This window comes from Molossus molossus, unplaced genomic scaffold, assembly GCF_014108415.1.
Source record: "Molossus molossus isolate mMolMol1 unplaced genomic scaffold, mMolMol1.p scaffold_m16_p_4, whole genome shotgun sequence".
In the NCBI taxonomy this organism is placed as follows: domain Eukaryota; kingdom Metazoa; phylum Chordata; class Mammalia; order Chiroptera; family Molossidae; genus Molossus; species Molossus molossus.
This window is the reverse complement of record NW_023425377.1, coordinates 79,545,364-79,566,360: the sequence shown is the minus strand read 5'-3', so window position 1 is coordinate 79,566,360 and position 20,997 is coordinate 79,545,364. Positions and strand designations below refer to the sequence as shown.

General features: G+C 52.7%; 1 protein-coding gene and 1 non-coding gene across 2 annotated transcripts; one reads left to right on the top strand and one right to left on the bottom strand.

The window, feature by feature from the left end:
* Positions 1–8,917: 8,917 nt before the first annotated feature.
* On the bottom strand, positions 8,918–17,786 carry TLE5 (TLE family member 5, transcriptional modulator). Its single transcript, XM_036282026.1, has 7 exons — positions 17,688–17,786; positions 16,533–16,630; positions 13,635–13,698; positions 12,282–12,326; positions 11,566–11,628; positions 10,098–10,172; positions 8,918–10,008 (listed from the first exon to the last, which is right to left on the bottom strand). The coding sequence occupies exons 1-7, from the start codon at positions 17,712–17,714 to the stop codon at positions 9,787–9,789; spliced, it is 594 nt and encodes a 197-aa protein (XP_036137919.1). The 5' UTR covers positions 17,715–17,786; the 3' UTR covers positions 8,918–9,786.
* Positions 17,787–19,740: 1,954 nt separating this feature from the next.
* On the top strand, positions 19,741–19,899 carry LOC118616719. Its single transcript, XR_004956693.1, has one exon. It is a non-coding gene; the product is annotated as a U1 spliceosomal RNA (small nuclear RNA).
* Positions 19,900–20,997: the final 1,098 nt, after the last annotated feature.

Genomic DNA, 20,997 nt, shown 5'->3' with positions numbered 1-20,997 from the left:
CTACTCTTACCTCCTCCCTCTCTCCCTTTTACTACTCATTCCCCTCTTGCCACATGGGCCTCCTCCTTGATCTTCCAATACACCAGATCCTGCCTCAGGGCCTTTACATGTACTGTTGGGCCATAGTTTCTCTTCCTTCCAGTTTTGGATCAAATACCACATCCCAGTGAGGCCTGGCCTAGCCAGCCTGGCTACAGTAGCCCCCACCTCTCTGCCTGGTCAACCTCTCATTTCATTTTCTCCAGAAGCCTCATGACTTTCTGAATACTTACCATGTATTTGTTTGTGTGTTTATGGTCTTCCCAGGCCCAATACAGTGACTACCCCACATATATGTGGGGAGGGTAAAGGGACAAGTTTAGGGAGGGGTAGAGCCTTGCCTAGGTCACCCAAAATGTGGGGCAGGGTCCTAGAAAACCTGCCCAGTGCCAACCCAGCTTGTAGGGGTCCTCTGCAATCTAAGCTCACACTATCTTGATTGCCTGGGTTCAAATCCCACTTTGGCTGCTGTGTCACTATGATTCTATAAAATGTAGGTCATGATCAGAAACTTCACCCTATTATTATAGGATCAAATAGCTCAATAGATGAACCAGGTTTAGCTATTATTGTGTATGTGTGTGTGTGTGCGTGTGTGTGTTTGTGTGTGAGGTGGGGTGAGGGGGAACAAGGCTAGAGCTGGCACCAAAAGGCATTCCTGTTTTTGTTTGCTTTTTTAGAATTTTATTTTTCTTTTCTTTTAAAATATTTTTTAATTGATTACAGAGAGAGGAAGGGAGAGGGAGAGAGAGACAGAAACATGGATGAGACAGCAACATCATTTGGCTGCCTCCTGCAAGCCCCCACCAGGGACAAAACCAAGGCAACCCAGCATGTGCACCAACCAGGAAAGGAACTGGCCACCTCTTGGTGTATGGGACAATGTTCAACTAGCTGAGCCACACTGGTGGGGCAGCATCTCCTATTTTTAAAGCCCTGGGGGCATCCTGGTCATTGCTTTTATTCCAGACCCCACACCACCCATGCCCCCTACATCCCAAGTCTGGGCTTCACTCTCTGTACACTTTGTCCTGGCATCCTCCTTGCCTGGCCCCAGACTGACCCAGCCCCCAGTAGGCACTACACAGGTGTAGGTGGAAGAAACCATGGGGCTCAATATAAATCTTACTCCTCCAGCTTCTTGATTGTGCCAAGACCTTTCATCCTCTCTGGGCCTCGGCTTGCTTATCTGGAAAAGAGGGTCTAGCTAGCCCTTGCTAATGGTACCTGCCACTGTTATTATTCTTGAGCTAGCTGGCTTATTCACTTGACCTTGTGCGAGATCAACTAGGCCTTGCAAAATAGGGGCTGAGGGCCTGCAACAGAATACTCAGTCCTGCCTCCAAGCCTTTGCAGTGGTGGTTTCCTTTGCCTGGAACACCCTCCCACCTCAAAGCCATCTCCCCCTGCAAGGCAGGCTCCTGTCACCCAGGTCTCAGCTCAACTGTCACCCCCTTAGACGGGCCTCCTCCTATCTCCTGTCATTCTGTCTTCTGCCCCTGCTGGATTTTTCTTCCTAGTACTTGACTGTTGTCTTAAATTATCTTATTTGCTAATTTGTTTGTTATCTGTCTTTTGCCACCACCCAGTGGGTTATATGAGGGTCGAGAGGGCCTAAAGTCAGGGTCTCTGGGCACCCAACTCAGCTCAGCGTCTGGCACATCACAGGCAGGTGCCCAATACATTCAGGTTACCAGTTGGTCTGGCTTGGTGTCAGGGGTGCAAAGACGCCTTGGGGACCTGTTCAAGGTCACAGCCCTGTGCTCTCAGGGTGGGCACTCTGGCTGCAGTTCAGGGGTCCCAGGGCCACCCCTTCCCCACATCCCACGCCCGGGAGGGGGGCAAAGTGCCAGACTGCCCGCCCCCTCCTCCCCTGAAGCCGCTGCTGCTGGGGAACCCACCATTACCCACGCAGCAGGGCCCAGCGCTTAACCCAACAGGCCCGGTCAGGCCCAGCAGGGGACCAGAAGCGGAGGAGGCCGAGTGGCAGAAGGGTATCGTGGGGCGAGGGGAGGAGGAAATGGAATAGGCAAAGCTCTGGGTGGCTGAGGGAAGGGGTGAGGAGGGGTGAGGGCGGAGGGTCAAGGGCGGGGGAGGGGCGGGCTTCCAGGCCTAGCAGGCGTTCAGCAACAGGGCCCAGGGGGCCTGGTGGCTGGGAGAGGCTGGTAGGAGGAGGCAGCAGGGGTGCGGGGGTGGGGATCCATTAGGTTGGCTTAGAGGCAGGGAGCATAGGAAGGGGGGCTTAGAGCGGGGACACAAGGGAAGAGGAGGAGGGAGAGATAGAAGGAGGAGAGATCTGGAAAGACCTTGAAGGACAGAGGGAGAATTAGATCAGAGAGAGAGAGTCAGAGAGAACACAGGCAAACATAGAGAGGCAGAGACTCATAGACGCTCAAAAGCAGAGGGGTGGAGAGATATCAGAGCAGGATGGAAACTGGGGTGAAACCCTCAGAGTGGCGTCCTTGGTGGTGAGCAGGAGGCTGGGGTGCATGCAGCTCCCTCCTGCAGCTCCAAATGTCAGCAAACATCCAAATACCCCACGGGCATCTTCCTAAACCCCTGCATCTGCCTGCACGGCAGCATGATTCTAGTCCCCAGAAGACCTTGCTCATTGCACCTCTGGGTGTGCCCTTCCCCTGCTTAAACACCTCCAGTGGCTCCCAGAAGCCCCAGCTCTCCCCTTCCCCAACCCCAAGCAGGCAGGGTCCTGCAGGGCAGGCCCAGGCCACCCTTCTCACTGGCTCCTCTGCCATTTCCTCACTTTCTCCTTCAGTCTTCACTGAACACCCGTGTGCCACGGAGGATTCTAAGCTAAATCCTGGGAATTTGGGTGTGACCAAAAGGGACCAAATCTCTATGGTCACAGAAGGAACATATATCAGAGTAGGGAAAGTGGAGAACAAGGGAATCTTTGTTAAGTTGTGCATAGCCATCAATGTTGTGAAGATAAAGCAAGCAGGAGATGGAGTAGTGATAGTCCAGTGTGGTGGCTCTGAGGACAGTGTGTTCCAGGCAGAGGGAAAGGCCCTGAGGTGGTAGTGGTGGTGGTGCTGGTGAGGGAAATGATACACAGGTCTGCCCACCTGCACTGGGTCCAGAAGCTTCTTCTTCTTCTTTTTTTTTTTTTTTTTTAAACAAATGAATGAGATAAGAAGCCAGATTCCATGGCTGTGTGCCCTGGGGTGAGTCACTTTGGGTTTCAAACCTCAGTTTCCTTGTCTGTGACATAATCCTTCTTTCACTGGTATTTTCAAGAATTAATTGAGAGCCTGGCCGGTGTGGCTCAGTGGCTGAGTGTCCACCCATGCACCAAGAGGTCACGGGTTTGATTCCCGGTGAGGGCACATGCCCAGGTTGTGGGCTAAATCTCCAGTGGGGAGCATGCAGGAGGCGACCAATTGATGTTCTCTCTCATCGATGTTTCTATCTCTCCCTCTCCCTTCCTTCCTCTCTAAAATCAATAAAGAAAAAAAAATTTTTTAAAGAATTAATTGAGAGATGCAGTTGAAGCCTTTAGCCAAGGCTGGAGCCTAACAGGTGTTTGGCAAATCACAGCTGTTCATTTGTTATACTGATTACTCGCTTTCCCTTTCTGATTGTTTTTGGTAGCTCTGCCAGTCAAGGACAGGAGACCTGGCTGTGGCCTGCCTTGTTTTGTGACTTTGACAATTTCCTGCCTTTCCTGGGGCCTCAGTTTCACTCTCTGCACAATGGGGAGAGAGTGAGATTATATCATCGAGGTCTCTAATTTCACTGTCACTGCAGTATAACTCCTTTTTGTTTCTCCTCCAAGTCTATGTTCAAGCTGAAAACACCCAGATGACTTGGGAAGGAGGAAGGCCATATAAATACTTCAGGCAGCAGATGTACCTGGCAGGCCTGGACTGTGAACTTTTAATGTGTCACATCCCAGTTTATATTCCAAGGGTGTTTTTCTACGAGGCTGGGGAGTCCAGCAGTCCTTCCGCCCCAGTTGTACCCCAGGGGCCAAACGAGGAGGCAGTGGGCCTGGCTCTGGGGGTCGGGGTACTCTCAGCCCCCCACACACACACACACACTACGAGTGGTATGTGGGGACAGGGGCTGGGTTAGTCTCAGGCCACTGGGACCTGTGGGATTCTCCAACTCTGATGACATTAGAACCATTGTATGGACAGGAAAATCGAGGCACAGAGATAGCTAGGTCCCTCACACCCTTTATATACTCAGATCGCTTGCAGGTAAGACCCTTGGAAAAGGGGAGGAGGCTGGGAGAAAGGAGAGGTCAGATAAGGGGAGGAGCCTTCAAGAGGTGAGGGGATCTGAGAGTGGGGGTCCGAGTAGTCAGAAAGGGAGGGCTTCACCCCAGTCCCCACTGCTCTTCTCCCTTCAAGTCTCGCGCCCAGGGAGCTGGGAGCATTGCTCCCCCACCGCCCTTCCCCCTGGCTCCTTTCCCGAGGTTCTCTGCCCCTCCCCCTCTACACTCTCTCTCCCTTTAATTCCCCTTTCCCTCCCTCCTTTCCCCATCCCCCTCCATCCCCTCTCTTCTCTCCTCCCCCTCCTTTCTCCCTCCTCTCCCCCCCTTTTCCCCTAACTCCCCTCCTCTCCTCAATTCTCTTCCCCTCCCCCTCCACCCGTTCCCTTCTCTCCCTCCTCTCCCCTCATCCCTGCCTGACCCCCCTCCTCCATTCTCTCCCCCTCTCCCTCTCCTCCAGTCCCTAACCTCCCTCCTCCTCTCCTAGCGCCCCCTCCTCCCCTTTCTCCCGCCTCATTAGGCGCGGCCGCGGCGCGGGGCCCATTAGCGGATCAATTAGCCGAGGTCGCCGGCGGCGCGTCGTTAAGCGCGGGAGGCCGCGGCGGGGAGGAAGCTCCGGAGATGGCACCTCCGCTCAGCCGGCTTCCCAGCCGAGATCGCACACCCACCCTCTGCCTCGGCGGTCTCCGGGACCCTCTCTAAACCCCCAGGGGATCCACTCCGCAGGCGGGATGGGGGCGATTGGGGGCTCCGAGGTCCAGAGGTAGACCCGAGGTCACAGACCTGTCCTTGGCTGAGCAGGACCCCACTTTCCTTGGAGAAAACACTAGAGTGGGGACTGCTGAGTTTGTGACCCTCGTCCCCCACCCCCCACAGTGCCCTTCATCAGCCGGCAATATCACTGATAAAATCACTGACAGCTAGTGAGCCCTTGCAAGCTTTCTGCTAACAGTCTCTCAACAGTCTCCCGGAAACTGCGATCAGACAAGTGACTTCATGCCTCAAATCACTACTTAGGGTAGGAGGCGGGTACACACCCAGGTCTGCCCTCAGTACATTTGCTAACATGTACAGAGTTGCTTCTATGTGCAAATTTCAAAAAAAGAAAAAAATGCAACTGACAGTCCTCATCCCTTTTCTGCTTTGTTCTCTATCAACAAGCCTCCTGATACATTTTGTATTTCCCTTATTTGTTTATTCCACCCAGGAGGGCAAGGATTTGTGTCTGTTTTGTTCCCTGCTGTGTCCCTGGGGCTCATAGTTGGGTCTCTGAATGGATGATTATGCCAGACTCTGCTATAAGCACTTTTCAAGGGGGTGGGGGGTGCGTGGAGTCACTCTTCTACTTTGGGGTAGGTCCGTAGGAGGCCTGCAGAAAAGTAACTTCTGGGATCTTGGAGGATTAGAATTCTGGGGAGGGTAAAAAAGAGACTATTTTTTCCAGGCAGAGGTAACAATATGTGCAAAGGCCTCTAGGCAAGAAAGAACAAGATGTTTCAACCTGGTTGCAGCTTGCTGAAGAGGATCTCTTGCAGGGTTTGCAGGGTCTGGTGGGCCTGGGTGAAGAACTTAGAATGTACTTTGAGGGCTATGGAGGCCAAAGATAATCTATTTTTTAGTAATTTTTAAAATTGCCATTTAAAAAAAAATCTTCACCAAAGACATTTTTCCATTTATTTTCAGATAGAGTGGAACAGGGTCAGAGAGAGGGGGGAGGGAGAGAGAGAGAGAGAGAGAGAGAGAGAGAGAGAGAGAGAGACTGATGTGAGAGAGATACATCCATCGATTGGTTGCCTCCCACACAACCCCCAACCGAGCCAGGGACTGAACCACAACCAATGTATGTGTGCCCTTGACTGGAATCAAACTTGAGACTCTTTGGTCTGCAGGCTAATGCTCCAACCACTGAGCCAAACGGGCCAGGGCTAGTAATGTTTTTAAATTGTGAAATATAACACACAAAAGAGCACACAGATTGTAAGTGAACAATTCGATGAATTATCTCAAAGTGAACAAACTCAGGTAATCAGTCCCAAAGTTAAACCAAACATGACCAGCTCTGTTAGAAATCGCCTTCATCCTTACCCTCTCCCAAGGGTAACCCAGTGAAGTCATTTGGGCCTGGTTTTGTTCTTTTTTTTTTATTTTTATTTTTTATCCTCACCCAAGGAGGATTTTTCCATTTTTTGTTCAGATAGAGTGGGGAGGGAGAGAGCGAAACATCTACGTGAAAGGGACACATCGAGTGGTTGCCACCTGCACAACTCAACCAGGGCCAGGAACAAACTGCAACCGAGGTACATGCCCTTAGCGGGAACCAAACCCAGGTCTCTCTGGACCACAGGCCGACGCTCTACTGCTGAGCCAAACCGGCCAGGGAGGTTTTGTTCTTTTTATAGATGGAATCACACCATATTTATTCTTTTGTACCCAGCTTTTTTTTTTTTATCTTCAGCCCAGCATACCCTTCCTTTCTGATGGGAGAGAGACACATGAATTGGTTGCCTCCCGCAGGGTCTGAGTTGGGACTGGGAATTGAACCTGAGACCCTTCAGTCTGAGGGCCAGTGCTCTAACCACTGAGAAAAACTGTCAGGGCTGTACCCAACTTATTTTTTTCAGCATTATGTGTGAGAACTGCATGGTGTTGAATGTAGCAGTAGCACCTTTTCATGGCTGTGTAATATTCCATGACACAACTCTGTCACAGTATATGTGTTCTGCTATTACTGAACATCTGGTAGTTTCCAGTTTGGGGCAATGATGACTAACTATTAGGTTCTGAACACTCTTGTCTTTTTTGGCAGATTCAAGTGGTATGTCTACCGGGGGATGGGTCCAAAAGAAGCATTGACAAACAGCCGTCTGAAATAGATGTAACAATTTTTACTCCCCAAAAGGGGTGAGTTAGGGTTTTCAACACAAGGATAAATATGAAGCAACGAGTTACCCCATCACACTGGCGATTTTTATAAAAACTAAAAAAAAAAAATTTTTATTGATTTTTTTAGAGAGAGAGGAAGAGATAGAAACATCAATTAGCGACCTCCTGCATGCCTGCCACTGGAGATTTGGCCCACAACCTGGGCATGTGTCCTGATTAGGAATCGAACCTGCGACCTCTTGGTGCATGAATCGATGCTCAACCACTGAGCCACATTGGTGATTTTTAGAGGTGCTTTGGCTACAGTGGAGAGAGGTGGGACTTAGCAGGAGGCTGGTGTGACCACCCAGTCTTCTCTCCTCTCTCAATCTCTTCCTTTCCTTAGCACCAAACATTTTTCCTAAAGCCAGTGGGCCATCACCACCCATCCCTTTGTCCCTCTTTGTGCCCTTGGTCCTGCCCATGGGAACCCACTGGATTAGAGAGACAGATGAGAAGTCCCCTAGGCCCTGGCCGGTTTGGCTCAGCGGTTAGAGGTTTGGCCTACAGACCAAAGGGTCGTGGGTTTGATTCCCAGTCAAGGGCACGTACCTGGGTTGCTGGTTCAGTCCCAGCATGGATTGGGGTCGCGTGGGAGGCAACCAGTCGATTGATGTGTCTCACATCAATACTTCTCTCCCTCCCTGCCTTCCACTCTATCTAAAAATCAATAGAAAAATAGCCTTGGGTAAGAATTAAAAAAAAAAAGAGCCTAAGGATTTAAAAAAAAAAGAGCCTGGCTGGTGTGGCTCAGTGGACTGAGCATTGTCCCATGGACTGAGACCAGTTCCATTCCTGGTCAGGGCACATGCCTGGGTTGCAGGCTCGATCCCCAGTGGGGGACGTGCAAGAGGCAGCCGATCGGTGTTTTCATTCCCATCGATGTTTCTGTCTCTCTCTCCCTTCCTCTCTTAAAAAAAAAAAATCAATAAAAACGTTAAAAAAAAAAAAAAAGAGTCCCCTGGGGCCCTGGCTGGTGTTGGTTGGAGCATCATCCTGCACACCAGAGTGTGGCGGGTTCAATTCCTGTTCAGGGCACATACCTAGGTTGTGGGCATGTATGGAAGGCAACCATCAATGTTCTCTCACATCGATGTTTCTCTCTCAATTTAATAAAATAAAATAAAAATTCCTCTTGGTGCTCCAGGTCCCTGAGGGCCGGATTTCTGTGCCATACAGCCCTTGCAAAGATCTTGCAAAGTCAGGATGGCTGCCGGCCCTCCCACCCCCATGCCCACTCAGGCAGGCAAACATCAGGAAATCTCCTTTTGGCTCTCCCGGTGGTGGTCCGGCTTCGGTGTTGTGGGGAAGCAACTGTTTCTTAGAGGGTCGAGGTTCAGCTGGAGGGTCTGCATTCTCTGATCTGGAAAAGGGTCCATGTGTGCATGTGCACAGTGGGCACCGATTCTGCAGTCTCAGTATCTTATGTCTCTAAGGGAAAAGAATGTCACTTAGGGGCTCGCTAGCTTGCTGCTCAGAAACCAGCTCTGCTAAACCTCCAGCAACTGGGCTGGCTGCATGACCTGTAGCGTCCAGCTAACCCTCCCTGGTCTATGCATCAAGCTCTGGAGATAGAGTACACTTACAAAATGGACTCATCTAGGACTCTCAATATTTGGTCCTGTGACAGAGGAGGGAACCCAGACATGAAAGAAGTCCTCTCCTCCCTGGGAAGGGGGAAACCACAGGCAGCCCGCAACACAGAGGCAGGAACACAGCAACCAACCTTCTCACATCTTTATTTGAAAGGCACAGCTAAGCCCACCCTCGATACAGCATTTTCACTTCTCTGCAGAGTTCAAACGACTGAACACAACAAAAGCTGACAGTCTAAAAGGCTATATACAGACACAGGTGTGGGTGTTGCTTTTTTTTTTAAACACTTTTCTTTCTTTTTTTTTTTAATATTCCCTTTCTTAAAAGACAAGCTAGTATACTGGAAAAAGAAAAAGAAAATAAAATAAAAACCAAGACAACTCGAGTACCCTCATCTTTATTCGGGAAAGGAAGAAGGGGAATCTTGGGTCACCCACCCCCCACCCTGCTCATCCCAGCTGAACTTTCGTTCCTTGGTGGGCGAGGAGAGAGGACCAGGTGGGCATGGGCATCTGGAACTAGCAGAGGTGAGTGGGTGGGAGGTGGAGGGAGACAGGTGCCCAGGACAGGAGGGGGCAGCTAGCATTGTGTTTGCATGCAGTGCCAGGGTGGGAGGCTAGGGTGTGCCCTGAGGGGGCCCAGCGGGCAGACTGTCAGTTACACATGTGCGATATGGGGAAGTGCAGGGGGTGTTAGACTTCTTGAGGTTTTGCTCCTTTCTGACCTGGCCTCCCATTTGCGTCTCCAGGCCTCAGCTTGCCTTATCTGTGGTATAAGCAGGTATTGACCCATTCAGGCTGCGGGGGGAGGAGGGGGGAGGCTGGGAGCCAGAGCAAAGCTATGGGGTGGCACACAAGCAGGGCTAAGGCCCCAGCAGCTACCATAAATACTACCGGAGTTTAGCCAATCCCGAGCTATACTGTCTGTGGTGAACATTCCTCTCTCTGTGTATCTTGTCTCCTTTGTCCCCCCACCCTCCCCATCTCGGCCACCAGCTAATCCGACTTCTCGCCATCATCCTCCTGGTGGGTGTCACCGTCATGCCCATTCTTGTCTTCCTTGGAGAGGTGGGCCTGGGAGCCCAGCGCAGACAGGGAGAGGAGGCCAGTGCCCGCGCTGACTGCAGGCAGTGAAGGTGGCTGCAGCCCCACGGGCAGTGGGGTCAGGGGCAGGGCCAGAGCCTGCAGCTGGGACAGCTGGTGGGCTTGGAGCTGCTGCTGCAGGGCAGAGGGAGGGGGGAATGTTAACCACTTCCGGCCCACTCGCCACCTGCTGTCCTCCCGCCCACCCCAGACCCCAGACTTACTCGGATGATGGAGTTCAGCTCTGGAGCTGTGACCTGCTTAGCTCTCTCGATGGCTCCCAAGACTTGCTGCTGGTGCTGGAAGGAGAGAGGACACAGGGGGTTTGTGTCAGAGCCCAGGAGAAGCCCCACTCCCATCTGGCCTGTTAGTGCTATCCCCCAACTCCCATGGCTTCCTATCCCACCAGAAAGCCCCATCTCCAGCTGCTTCTTTTCACCAAGCCTCAGTCTCTTCATCTGGAAAATGGAGATAAATGGAGATGCGTAGAAGACCCTAAGGGGTTGGGGCCAGACACTTAGGAAAAAGCCTTTGGGTGAGTAGGAGAGAAACCTTGGATGGTGACCGATCCGATGCCATGTGCAAAGAAAACTGCAGTGTACACCTGGTCAACTGCACAGGAAAGTCTTGTTCCTTTAAGACCTCAGAGACTAAGCTGTGAGATCTGCTAATCCGAGCTCCTGTCCTTCCACAGCTGGGGAAGGCCCAGTGAATTCTGATAGGGCTGGGGTATAAGTCTAGGTTCAGGGAATATCTCCCACATCTTCCCACCCATCCTTGAAAGTCAATCTGTCCTGCTATCAGATACTGCCATCTTCCTTTCTGCCTTGGCTGCTGGGAAGACCCCATCTTGAAAGGTAAGCACAAATCTAAGTCTGCAGGGCCCCCAGAACCCTCTCCTCTGGTATTTTCATGGTGTCTTTCTGGAATGGTCCCTAGGCACACACACCACCCACAGGTCCCTGAGATATGGGTAGGGATTAAAGAGGAAATGATGAATCATCAACAGTAAGCCTGGCAGAGAGCAGGAGCTGGGCCTTACAGTTAGGTGGGGTGCAGGTACAGGGCCTGTGTGGAGTGGGCCTTACACCGAAGTCTGAGAAACCCAAAAAGCAGAAGAGGAAGAGCTGGACGCCTGGTTCCCAAGTGTGTGTTCGCGTCCATGTGTCCATCTGTGTCTGCATGTAGCTGGTCTGCTTAAATACCTGTATCCGTGTCCATATCTGTGTCTGTGCATGTCTGTGTACATGTGTGTGTTACATCTAAGTTTATCTGTCTCTGTATGTCTTCATGTGTGCAGAGTGCCTTCCCCTGGTCTCTGGCCCGAAGCAGCCCACAGGGCCTGGCAGGTGAATCTCAGTAGGGTGAAAGGTGGAAGCAAAACAAAGAAAAAAATTCTTGATGCAGCCCTTAGCATAGCTGACATTTGTATAGTGAAATGACTTACTCAGGCTAGGAATTCCACAGCAGGGTGAGGCCCTTCCTTCCACTGCCCTGCACCCCTTGGGGTTCTCCAGCCTGGGGATTCTATTGCACAGGCTGGCTAGTAGCTGGGAGGTCCAGAGAGGGGAGGCATGTGCCTGGGGGCACCCAGATCACTGCTGCCCCAGATGACTACAGTAGGGAGGGCTGGGAGCAAGTTCATGGGCCATCTACCTCCTGCTCTCTGAAGCCCCCGGGGGCATTGCTTACCTCTTGGGAAAGGTAGGGAAGGACCTGGGCACAGATCCCGTTCAGCCTCTTGACAATTTCAGCCTAGAACAAACACACAGACTCTTCAGTCCCCAGTCCCCTTGCAGGCACAGGTGCAGACCAGCCCGAGGCCTGGGGTTCTGTCTAAGAGGGATCAGCTCAGCCCAGGGTGGGATCGACACACAGGGCCCACAGCCCTCCAATTAGTGGCAAAGGCAGGATCTGAGGCTGGCGCTCAGCCCTGCAGATAATTGTACAGGATCCAGTCCCAGATCCAGACTGGGCCACTCAGGGTCTGGGTGGTCCTGGGAAGATGATACCCAGCGCCTAGTAGGTAGTGAGCACTCCATGGGAGGATGGGGGCAGTGGCATCATTATTCTGTGACATCCTTGATAATGGCCTCTTCAGGGCAAAGGTGGCTAAAGCAAGGCCAGAGGGTGAGACGCAATCCTAGGGTCTCACCAACTGTGGGAGTGTGTGTACATGTCACCCTCCTGCCACTGTCACAAAGGGGAGACAATGGGGTGGGGGTGGCAGATCTAGGGAAAGCCTCTTCCCCTCCTCCTCAGGCAGAACAACCTCCCAGGGAGACCTGAGAAAGTATGGGGTGCTTGGGAGGGAACAAGATCAGATCATGAAGGCAGACTTGGTGTTCAGCCAAGGGGCGAGCTCCTACCTGCCTGGGGGGTGCCATGGACAGAGTGAGAGGGCGTACCTGCTTGTGCATCTCAATGTTCAAGCCATAGGACATCTCGTAGTACTGCATGAGGGGAGACAAAGAGAAAGAAATGGGAGCCAGTGAAGGATGGGGTGGGTCAAGACAAAGAGATGGGGTGAGAGAGAGAAACAAAGGGGAGGCAGAAAAGGGTCTGGAGCAGGGAGTGATGGAGAGAGGCAGGTGGGAGGGAGATAGAAGGGGGAGACACCCACAACAGGAATGGGCCCAGGTGCCTGGTGGGGCTGTTTATAGAGTGGGGGAGTTCTAGGGCCTTAGCCCCAGCCTGGCTCCCTAGTTTCTGAAATAATTATCCAGCCCCACCTCCCCCAACACACACACATTCCAGGGCTCCTAATCTTTTATCTTTATGTGTCTTGTCTGCGGGTGGCCCCAGACTGCAGGGAAGTTTGCCTTCCTGGGTATAAATAATGGAAGATAAACAAAGCCTGCTGGGTTTGGCTCTGGAGCCAGCAGTCCCCCTCCCCACGCCCCAGATCTAACCCTGCCCCCTCCCCTGTTCTAAAACCTCTCATGGCTTCCTATCATTGCCACCCCCACCAAAGCCAAGTGGTTCCTAGGCCTTTGCTTGGTCACTGTCCCCCCTCCCTCATCCCATCCCCAAACCCACAAGCTCCTACACATTCTTCAAGACCCCAGGGGTAATGCTCCCCATTCTCCAAGCAGCCTTCCTCAGGCAGTGGCTCCCCTCTGGAGTCCCCCAATCCCTGCTGGGTCCCTCTCTGCCCAGCCCCCTCCCTCTGGAGCTGGGAGCTTCAGTGCCTGGCTCTGCCTCCCCAACAGCCTGGGAGAGCTGGGCTAGAGGCTGGGCCAAATCAAGGGTTTTTGATGCAGAACTCGCCACCTGGTGGGTATGAAACAGCAAGTGATTCTGGCAGTGTGGATGGGCAGGGTCTCAAATGTCAGCCCAAAGAATGCTTTGTTACCCCCTCCCTCCCACCAACCTCAAAGGGTGTCAGCCTCCTGGGGAGCAGAGGGGGAAAGCCCAGGGTCCTCTTCCCAAAGCTTGGGAGAGGAGGGGTTAAGTACTGGGATGCCTGGATGGTGGGGGCGGGGATCCGGCTGCTCCCCCACGTCAGTTCCTGGCTTCCACAACCACTGCCTCCTCTGCTGGCTGCCAAGGACAGCCAGGAGACCTGGCAGGCCCAGGCTGCAACCCGGTGGTTTGGCAACTCCACCACTACCTGGGCCAGCAGCCAGGGCAGCAAGGTGGACCCTGAGTCCTTACACTTCCCAGAGGAGGTGGCCAGGGTTTTTGGGCAGCAGCTGCTGCTGGTGGAGGACGGTCTGGGGTCCCCCCCATCCCCACCCATTGGACCTCAGCCAGCTCACCATCACATAATGACGCTGCATCTCCGACTTCTCACTGGCCAGCTTGTCACATTCGAGCTTCAGGCTGAAAAAGAACATGGGGAGAGGGGGTGGGAGCTCAGCTGAGCCCCAAACTTTGACAGGGGACAAACATGAACTCCTTTGTGAGAATGGGATGGGGGGGTGCCTCAAGTTCCCTAACTGTAAAATGGGGATTAGGAAACCAGCCTTGCAGATCTGGTGGTGAAGAAAACAACGATGATAATAAACATAACAAGTCAGAGCAAACGCCCTAACTGTGGGTCAGCCAGGGATTCAAACAACCTTTTACTTATCTCAAAATCCAATGAGGTCAGTACTATGAGCATCACTCATTTTACAGATGATGCAATGGATGCCCAGAGAGGTTGAATAACTGGCTCAAGGTCACACAGCCAGGAAGCTGGCTCTCAGCCACACTCTCAGCCACTGGGGACAACTCTCCAAGAAGGGGGAGGGACACATAGAAACTGTAAAGGGGCCCAGGAAAGGGCCAGGGGCTGGCTGATAGGGCTCTGAGTTGGACTCACCAAGGAATCTCCAGTGGAGCCCAGCCCCTCTTATGGCCCTAATTTCACTAGGGGGTAAAAGTTCCACTGTTGGGTAACAATAGACGGTGACAACTCTCTCCCCCCCAAAGGAGGAACTGCAGACATTTCTTAAAGCAGCCTCCCATCAGGGCCTCATGTAGAGAGGCTGACAGTACAGACTCAATCCAGACAGACTAGGCTCAAAGTTCAGCCCTACAATTTGGATGCTGTGCGACTCTGAGCAAACCCTTCTACCTCTCTGGGCCTAGGTCTCTGTGCCTGTTAAAGTACCTCCCCTGGCCGAGTAATGAGAATAAAATGGATTAAAACCAGAAATGTTCTCAGAATAATGTCTGGCATACTTTAAACATCCAATAAATGCTTGTTGATCTCATGGTCATCCCAGGAACCCAGTGTTTCACTCTGCCAGACTGACCATAACTGCACACCCCAGTTCAGAGATGAGCCATGGCTTACATTGTTGTGACCCTCCTTGAGTTTGTTTTCTCAGATTGAAAAAAAAAAAAAAAAGTTCATTTGTTGCCACCATTAGAAAACAAACAGCCCTGGCCAGTTGCTCAGTGGTTAGAACATCGACCTGTGGTCCAGAGAGACCCAGGTTCGGTTCCCGCTAAGGGCACGTACCTGGGTTGCAGTTTGTCCTCAGCCCTGGTTGGGTTGTGTGGGTGGCAGCCACTTGATGTGTCCCTTTTACGTCGATGTTTCTCTCTCTCTTTCTCTTCCTCTCTCTCCCGCCTACTCTATCTGAACAAAAAATGGAAAAATGTCCTCGGATGAGGATAACAAACAAACAAAAAGGCAGCCCTGGCCTGGTAGCTCAATTGATCAGAGCACGGTACCTGTATGCCAAGGTTGTGGGTTTCAATCCCCAGTCAGGGTACATATAAGAATCAACCAAAGAATGCACAAATACGTGGAACAAATTGATACTCTCTTTGTCTCTCTCTCTCTATAAAAACAAACAAACAAAAAACAACAACAAAAAACCCACAGGCAATTTTATCCAAATTCTGGATTTCTGGCCCTTCTCGAGGACCTTGCAGATCCTGTGTGCCAACATGGTAAGACCCCCTCATTGTATAATGGGAAGCCCAGGACACAGCACTGTAGTAGCACTGTGACTCTTGGTTTCAGGGACTGGCAGTCCTAGTGCTCACTGTGAGGTGGGTATGGGCCAGACAGGGGGGGAGGACCCCCAGCAGGGACTCAGAAAGGCCAGGCCTGGTAGACAAAGCCCCTAAACTCTCCACATCATAAGACCAGAACAAAGGTACTAGACCTGCCCTTCAACCATCATGCCTCAGTTTTCTTCTCTTTGATATGGGCATAATAAAACAAGAGAGATTAAATAAAAGGATGTATATTCAATATTTAACACTTTGGGAGCATGGGACATACCCCAAGAGGTTGGATGTTTGTTAATAAAAAAAAGAAAAAAAGAATATATGTCAGTAATTCCCCCCTTTCTTCTTGCAGAAAACCCAGGATCCTTTTGTGCATGTAAACTGAGGTCTTGCCCTGGCCAGTTTGGCTCAGCAGTTGGAGCGTCGGCCTGCAGACCAGAGAGTCCCGGGTTGGGTTCCCACTAGGGGCATGTACCAAAAAAAACAACAAAACTGAGGTCTTGAGAGGGCGCAAGACCTAGATGAAATCAGTGGCCAGGGATCACCTTCTGATTCCCAGGCAAAGCTCTTCTCTATAACAAAGCCACTGAGAATTTGCATTCTTCAACCCAGAAATTGGGTGTAAATCTCAGTTCTGCCACTTCCTTGCTGTGCTTCCTTCCCCTAGATATCCCTAAGCTCTCTGGGCCTGGTTTCTCAAGGGTAAGATGCAGATAATAGTTTCTTCCCCTTAGATCCCAGCACATGGCAAATGTTAGAGGATTAAATTCTGGAAGGAGAATGAAACAATCTGTTGGATGCCAGGAATCCTTTCCCCAGAACTGGGCAGGGATAACAAGCTGCAAAATTTTTTCATTATTTTTTCTTTTGGGAGGTGGGGGTCCACCCCCAACTCCAGTTGTTGCAAGGTTTTAAATCCAGTGGGGACTGGGGTGGGGTGAGGTGGGGAGCAGGGTTCTGAAGCCATACAGCTGAGACTGGGCAAATGATTTAATTTTGTGCCTCCGTTTTCTTACCTGTAAAATGGGCTGCTCTTAATATAAGTGCATTTAATATTGGTAAGTGCCTAGGACAGCGATTCCATACAACAGGACACTCTACACCTACATTTTTCCAAGTGTTTGTATACAGCGAGGCCCACCACCTCCACTTCAGGCTTCCTTCTTGCCATCTGCGCTGGGCAGGGACCTGCGCCCCCTGCTCACCTGTGGTACTGAGCCTGAAGCAGCTGAAACTCGTCTTTGATGCGGTCGCAGGAGTCCGAGGTGGTGAATTTGAGTTGCTGGGGTAGGTGCGACGAGCCCTGTGGGGAGGGGACCGCCCGGGTCAGGGCCAAGCTGGCGGGGCGGCCGCTCACTTCCTTCTGGGGCGCCCCGAGGCAGCGGCCAAAGCAGCTGCACGCCCCCCCGCGCAGCCCCACTTCCCCCGCCCCTGTTTACTGCCCCTGGCGCGGCCCAGCCCTCGCTTCCTGCCCCCGCCTCCCCCGGGGAAGCCGACGGGGTGGGTGCGCCCGGAGTCGATCGGTCCCTCGCCACCCCCCGCCTGTGGAGGTGCATTTCAAAGCCCGCCCTTGGCTGGGAGGGGGTTGGCAGGGTGCGCCCCCTACCGCCGCTCCAAAGCGCCTGGAATGGGGGCGCACACCCGAGCGTTCAACTGCCTGGGGGGGGGGTAGAACGCGTCCTAGGGAATCCCTCTCCCCAAGTATGGGGGTGGCGAGGCCTCCCCGCAAAGTCCCATTGGGTGAGGGGCCTCTTTCAGCGCCTGAAATTTAACTGGGGGCACCCCAGATTCCCAGCACCCTTCCTCCAGGCCGCACTCTTCCGGGAGGGGTGCGCCTCGAATCTCCTCCCGCTCCCAGGCCCCGAAGGCAGTCTAGGCGTTAGAGCTGTCTGGTGGGGCTCCCGGGGCTCCCGAGGCCAAGGCCACCCCGGCCCTGCTTGGCTCGGTGGGGGGCGGGCCGCAGGGTTCAGGGACTGGGGTGGGGTCCAGGCGAGAAGAGAGAGAAAACCCCTCCTGGGAGCTGGGGGAACCCCGGTCCCGGAAGCTGGGAGAGGGGCAAGGAGCTACAGTGGGGGAAAAGTCTGGGGAGCTGGGGGAGGGGGGTGGAGTAGCGCTGGGCCGGGAGCTGGAGGGGATCGGGCCCTGGAGTTGGGGGGAGGCGCCGAGCACCGAGCTGGTGGGGGAGGGCCGGGCGGGGAACTGCGGGGCGCAGGGCCCGGACCTGGAGAGGGGAAGACAAGCAAGGACCTGGGGGCCCGCAGGGCCGGGAGCGGGGTGGGGGGGATGGCCCAGCCGGGAGCTGGGGGGTGCGCAGGGCCCGAACCTGGGGGGGAGGGCGCCGGGCCGCGGGCCCCGCTTACCGAATGCCTGCTTTGTGGAAACATCATGTCAGTCGCTGCGGGGGGCGCGGGCTGCGCCCCGGCTGTGCGCCCCGGCTCCGGCGCCTTGGGGCGCCGGGCGGCCGCGCCTTTGTCCCGGCGCCGATCGGCAGCTCCCGGGGCCGCCGCCGCTGCGTCCCGCGCCCGGCCTCGACCGCTTCCTGCACCCCCTCCCCGTGCGCCCGGCCCCGGCGCGCCCCGGGCCCCGCTTCCTGCGCGCCCGGCGCCCCTCCCGCCGCCCGCCTCCTCGCACGCCGGGCCGCCGCTCCTATTGTCTAATGGCGGCGACGTCGGCAGTGGCCGCGGCCTCGGCTGCGCGGAGGCTCCGACTCCACCTGCTGCTGCCGCCCGGGCCCCGTGCGCGCCGCCGAGGGGGGGGCGCGCGCCCGGGGAGGCCTGCGGATCCCCACCCAGCCCGCCTCTCGCGGGCCGCCGGCTCGGTGACCTTGGGCTCTGCTCTGCCTCGGCCCTAGTAGCCACCTGGGCCTCGGTTTCCCTGTCAAAAAAAGGGGCCCGGCGGCCCCCAGCTAAACTGCCAGCGCTGTCATGGGGAGACCTGGACTCATGCCAGGGACGTGCTCTGTAACCTTGGCTCCCTGGCTGTTCTCTCTGAACCTCCTTATCCTCTTCTGTGGAAAGGCAGGGATTATACCTGCAACACACATGTATTGAGCGCCTACTGTATGCCAGGCCCTGCTCCAGGACGTGGGTGTGGGGGTGTACAAAGTCCCAACCGTGGTGGGGATGACTTGAGACAGATAAATAGTGGAACCCATCCTGACAGATCAGATGTTAGTAACAGCTATGGAGAAAATAAACCAGTGGGGAGGGCCAGGAAGGTACAATTTTAAAGAGAAAGTCAGGGCCTCCTTGCCTGCAAAAGGACCTGAAGGTGACAGAGGGAGCCAATAAGGGTATGGAATATGGTGGCTTATTCAAGGAGGCAGTAACAGCAAGTGCAAAGGCCCACAGGCAGCCCCGTTTTTTGGGCTCAACAGAGCCTGGGAGGAAGTGAGGGCAAGGAGGCAGGGCTAGCGGCTTCCAGCATTAGAACAAGGGCCCTTCTCCTAGAAGGGCCTGTGCTTGGGTTCATGATTTGCTGTTGCGGTCTGGTAAGTTCTAATTATTTTTTAACAAGAAGCCTCATTTTGCACTGGGTCCTACAAATTCTGTAGCTGGTGACAGATAGATGGTGCAGGGCCTTGTGGGCCACAGGAAGGACTTGAGATTTTACTCTGAAGAAAGTGGGAGCCATGATGGCTGTGGGCAGAGGAACTGACTCAGCTTTGATAGAGTGTCTCTCCCTGCCATATAGAGATCAGAGAAAGCTGTTGAAATAATGCATGTTACTGCCCTGGCAAGTGTTAAATACACAGTCTTTTAATTCTTATATCATCATCATCAACTATGCAGCTTGCCCTCTACAGATGAATAACTTTTTTGAGCTCTGGGTTTTCCCATCTATAAAATTGAAAGTTAGGACCCAGTCACTTTTCCAGGGCAGATGAGGGGCTAGGATGAGGGTGAAATGATTAAGCAAAATGTAAAGTCTTCTCCCACCAAAAAATCCCACCTTCAAATAAATAATATTTTAATGCAATAGTTTTTAAATTAAAAATTAGCCCGACCGGTGTGGCTCAGTGGTTGAGCGTCGACCCATGCACCAGGATGTCACCGGTTTGATTCCCAGTCAGGGCACATGTCCAGGTTGTGGGCCTGATCCCCAGTGGGGACATGCAGGAGGTGGCCAGTTGATGTTCTCTCTCATTGATGTTTCTATCTCTCTCTCCTCTCCTTTCCTTTCTCTCTCAAATCAATAAAGAAAAAACACAAAAAAACCACACAGAAGTGTGAAAAAAAATTAAATTAAAAATTAATGCAAAAAAATTCATGGTGATGGAAGAAACCTAGACTTTGGGTGGTGAGCACACAAAGGAATATACAAATGTTGCATTATAATGTTGTACACCTAAAGTTTATGTAATGTTATTAACCAGTGTTACCCAACTAAATTTAATAAAAGTGTATGATTATGATACTTACCTGGCCGGGAGATACCATGATCACGAAGGTGGTTTATCCAAGGCAAGGCTTATCCATTGCACTCCAGATGTGCTGACCCCTGCAATTTCCCCAAATGTGGGAAACTGCATAATTTGTGGTAGTGGGGGGACTGCGTTCTCGCTCTCAACTAGGAAGAAAAAAGCATGATGAGCAAAATGTCAACCTACTAAATGATGACCGGATCCGATGGGGCCAAAGATCAGTTGCAAAAATGCAAGGCCTCTCCAGTCCTGATGCTGTAAAAGAAAAGGAGCAAACTTTTGGAAAGTTCTTCAATATTCCAGTCAGGTTCTGGAATACACAGACCCCACAAATCATATGAGAGTCCCCGATTGGGATGGACTACAGAATTTTGGGGGCCTAGGGAAAAATGAAGATGTATAGCCTCTTGTTAAAAAATGATTAGGAATTTCGAGATGGTGATAACAGAGCATTAAACCAAGGGCAGGGTCCTTCCTTGGAGAGGACAGGGTCCTGTTTGAGTGGATGAGTTACCTGTCCTTGAAGCTGGACCTGCTCCCAATACACACCTCCCACACACCATGGGGACCAGACACCAGTTCTCCTGGGAGGCCACCTACATCTGACCCTCACCTGAGCAGCACCTCCCAGTATTAAGGCACTTGGTGACCAAACACTCCCATTTTAACAGACTCCAGAGCTGATCACAGACACACCCAGCACAGTGGGATTAGGGCTGGGCCACAGCGAGGGACTCAGGGCTTTGCCTTTGAAGGAGAATAATTATGAGAAAGTAATTTTTAGAAAAAAGGGCCTTTCGGCAAATAGCAAAGCCCAGAAGTGTGACCCAAACTATGAATAATAACAAACTAACTCACCTGTATACATTTTTACTACATGCTAGGCTCTCCCTTAAGCATTTTAATCCTAGGTACTGGCATTATTACATGAAAGAAGGGGAAATTAAGGCACAGAGAGGTTAAGTGATGTGGCCAAAATCAACAGCCAGTAGGTGCAGAGCCAGGAAGTGAACCCAGGTACTTAAACCCTTGACTCTGCATTACTGCCTTTCCAGATGGGGCATGAGGCAGGGCATGGTGGGATAAGGGCTGGAGATGGCCAGGGGCCAGAGCAATGTGGGATCTGCCTTCTGGAGAGGAGATGGGATTTACCTGGAGAGCCGAGGAAGGTTATAGAGCTGGGTTTCCGTCTTCACTCTTGACATTCTGGCCTGGATTATTCTTTGTGGGGGACTCTCCTGGGCATA

What these genes read in the sequence shown, in the direction of transcription:
- TLE5 (XM_036282026.1), bottom strand. Translation starts at nt 17,714, where the DNA reads ATGATGTTTCCACAAAGCAGGCATTCG. An exon ending in TTCCACAAAGCAGGCATTCG is followed by an intron (nt 16,631 to 17,687) that starts GTAAGCGGGGCC and finishes CCCTCCCCACAG; the next exon opens with GGCTCGTCGCACCTACCCCA. An exon ending in AGCTGAACTCCATCATCCGA is followed by an intron (nt 10,009 to 10,097) that starts GTAAGTCTGGGG and finishes TCTGCCCTGCAG; the next exon opens with CAGCAGCTCCAAGCCCACCA.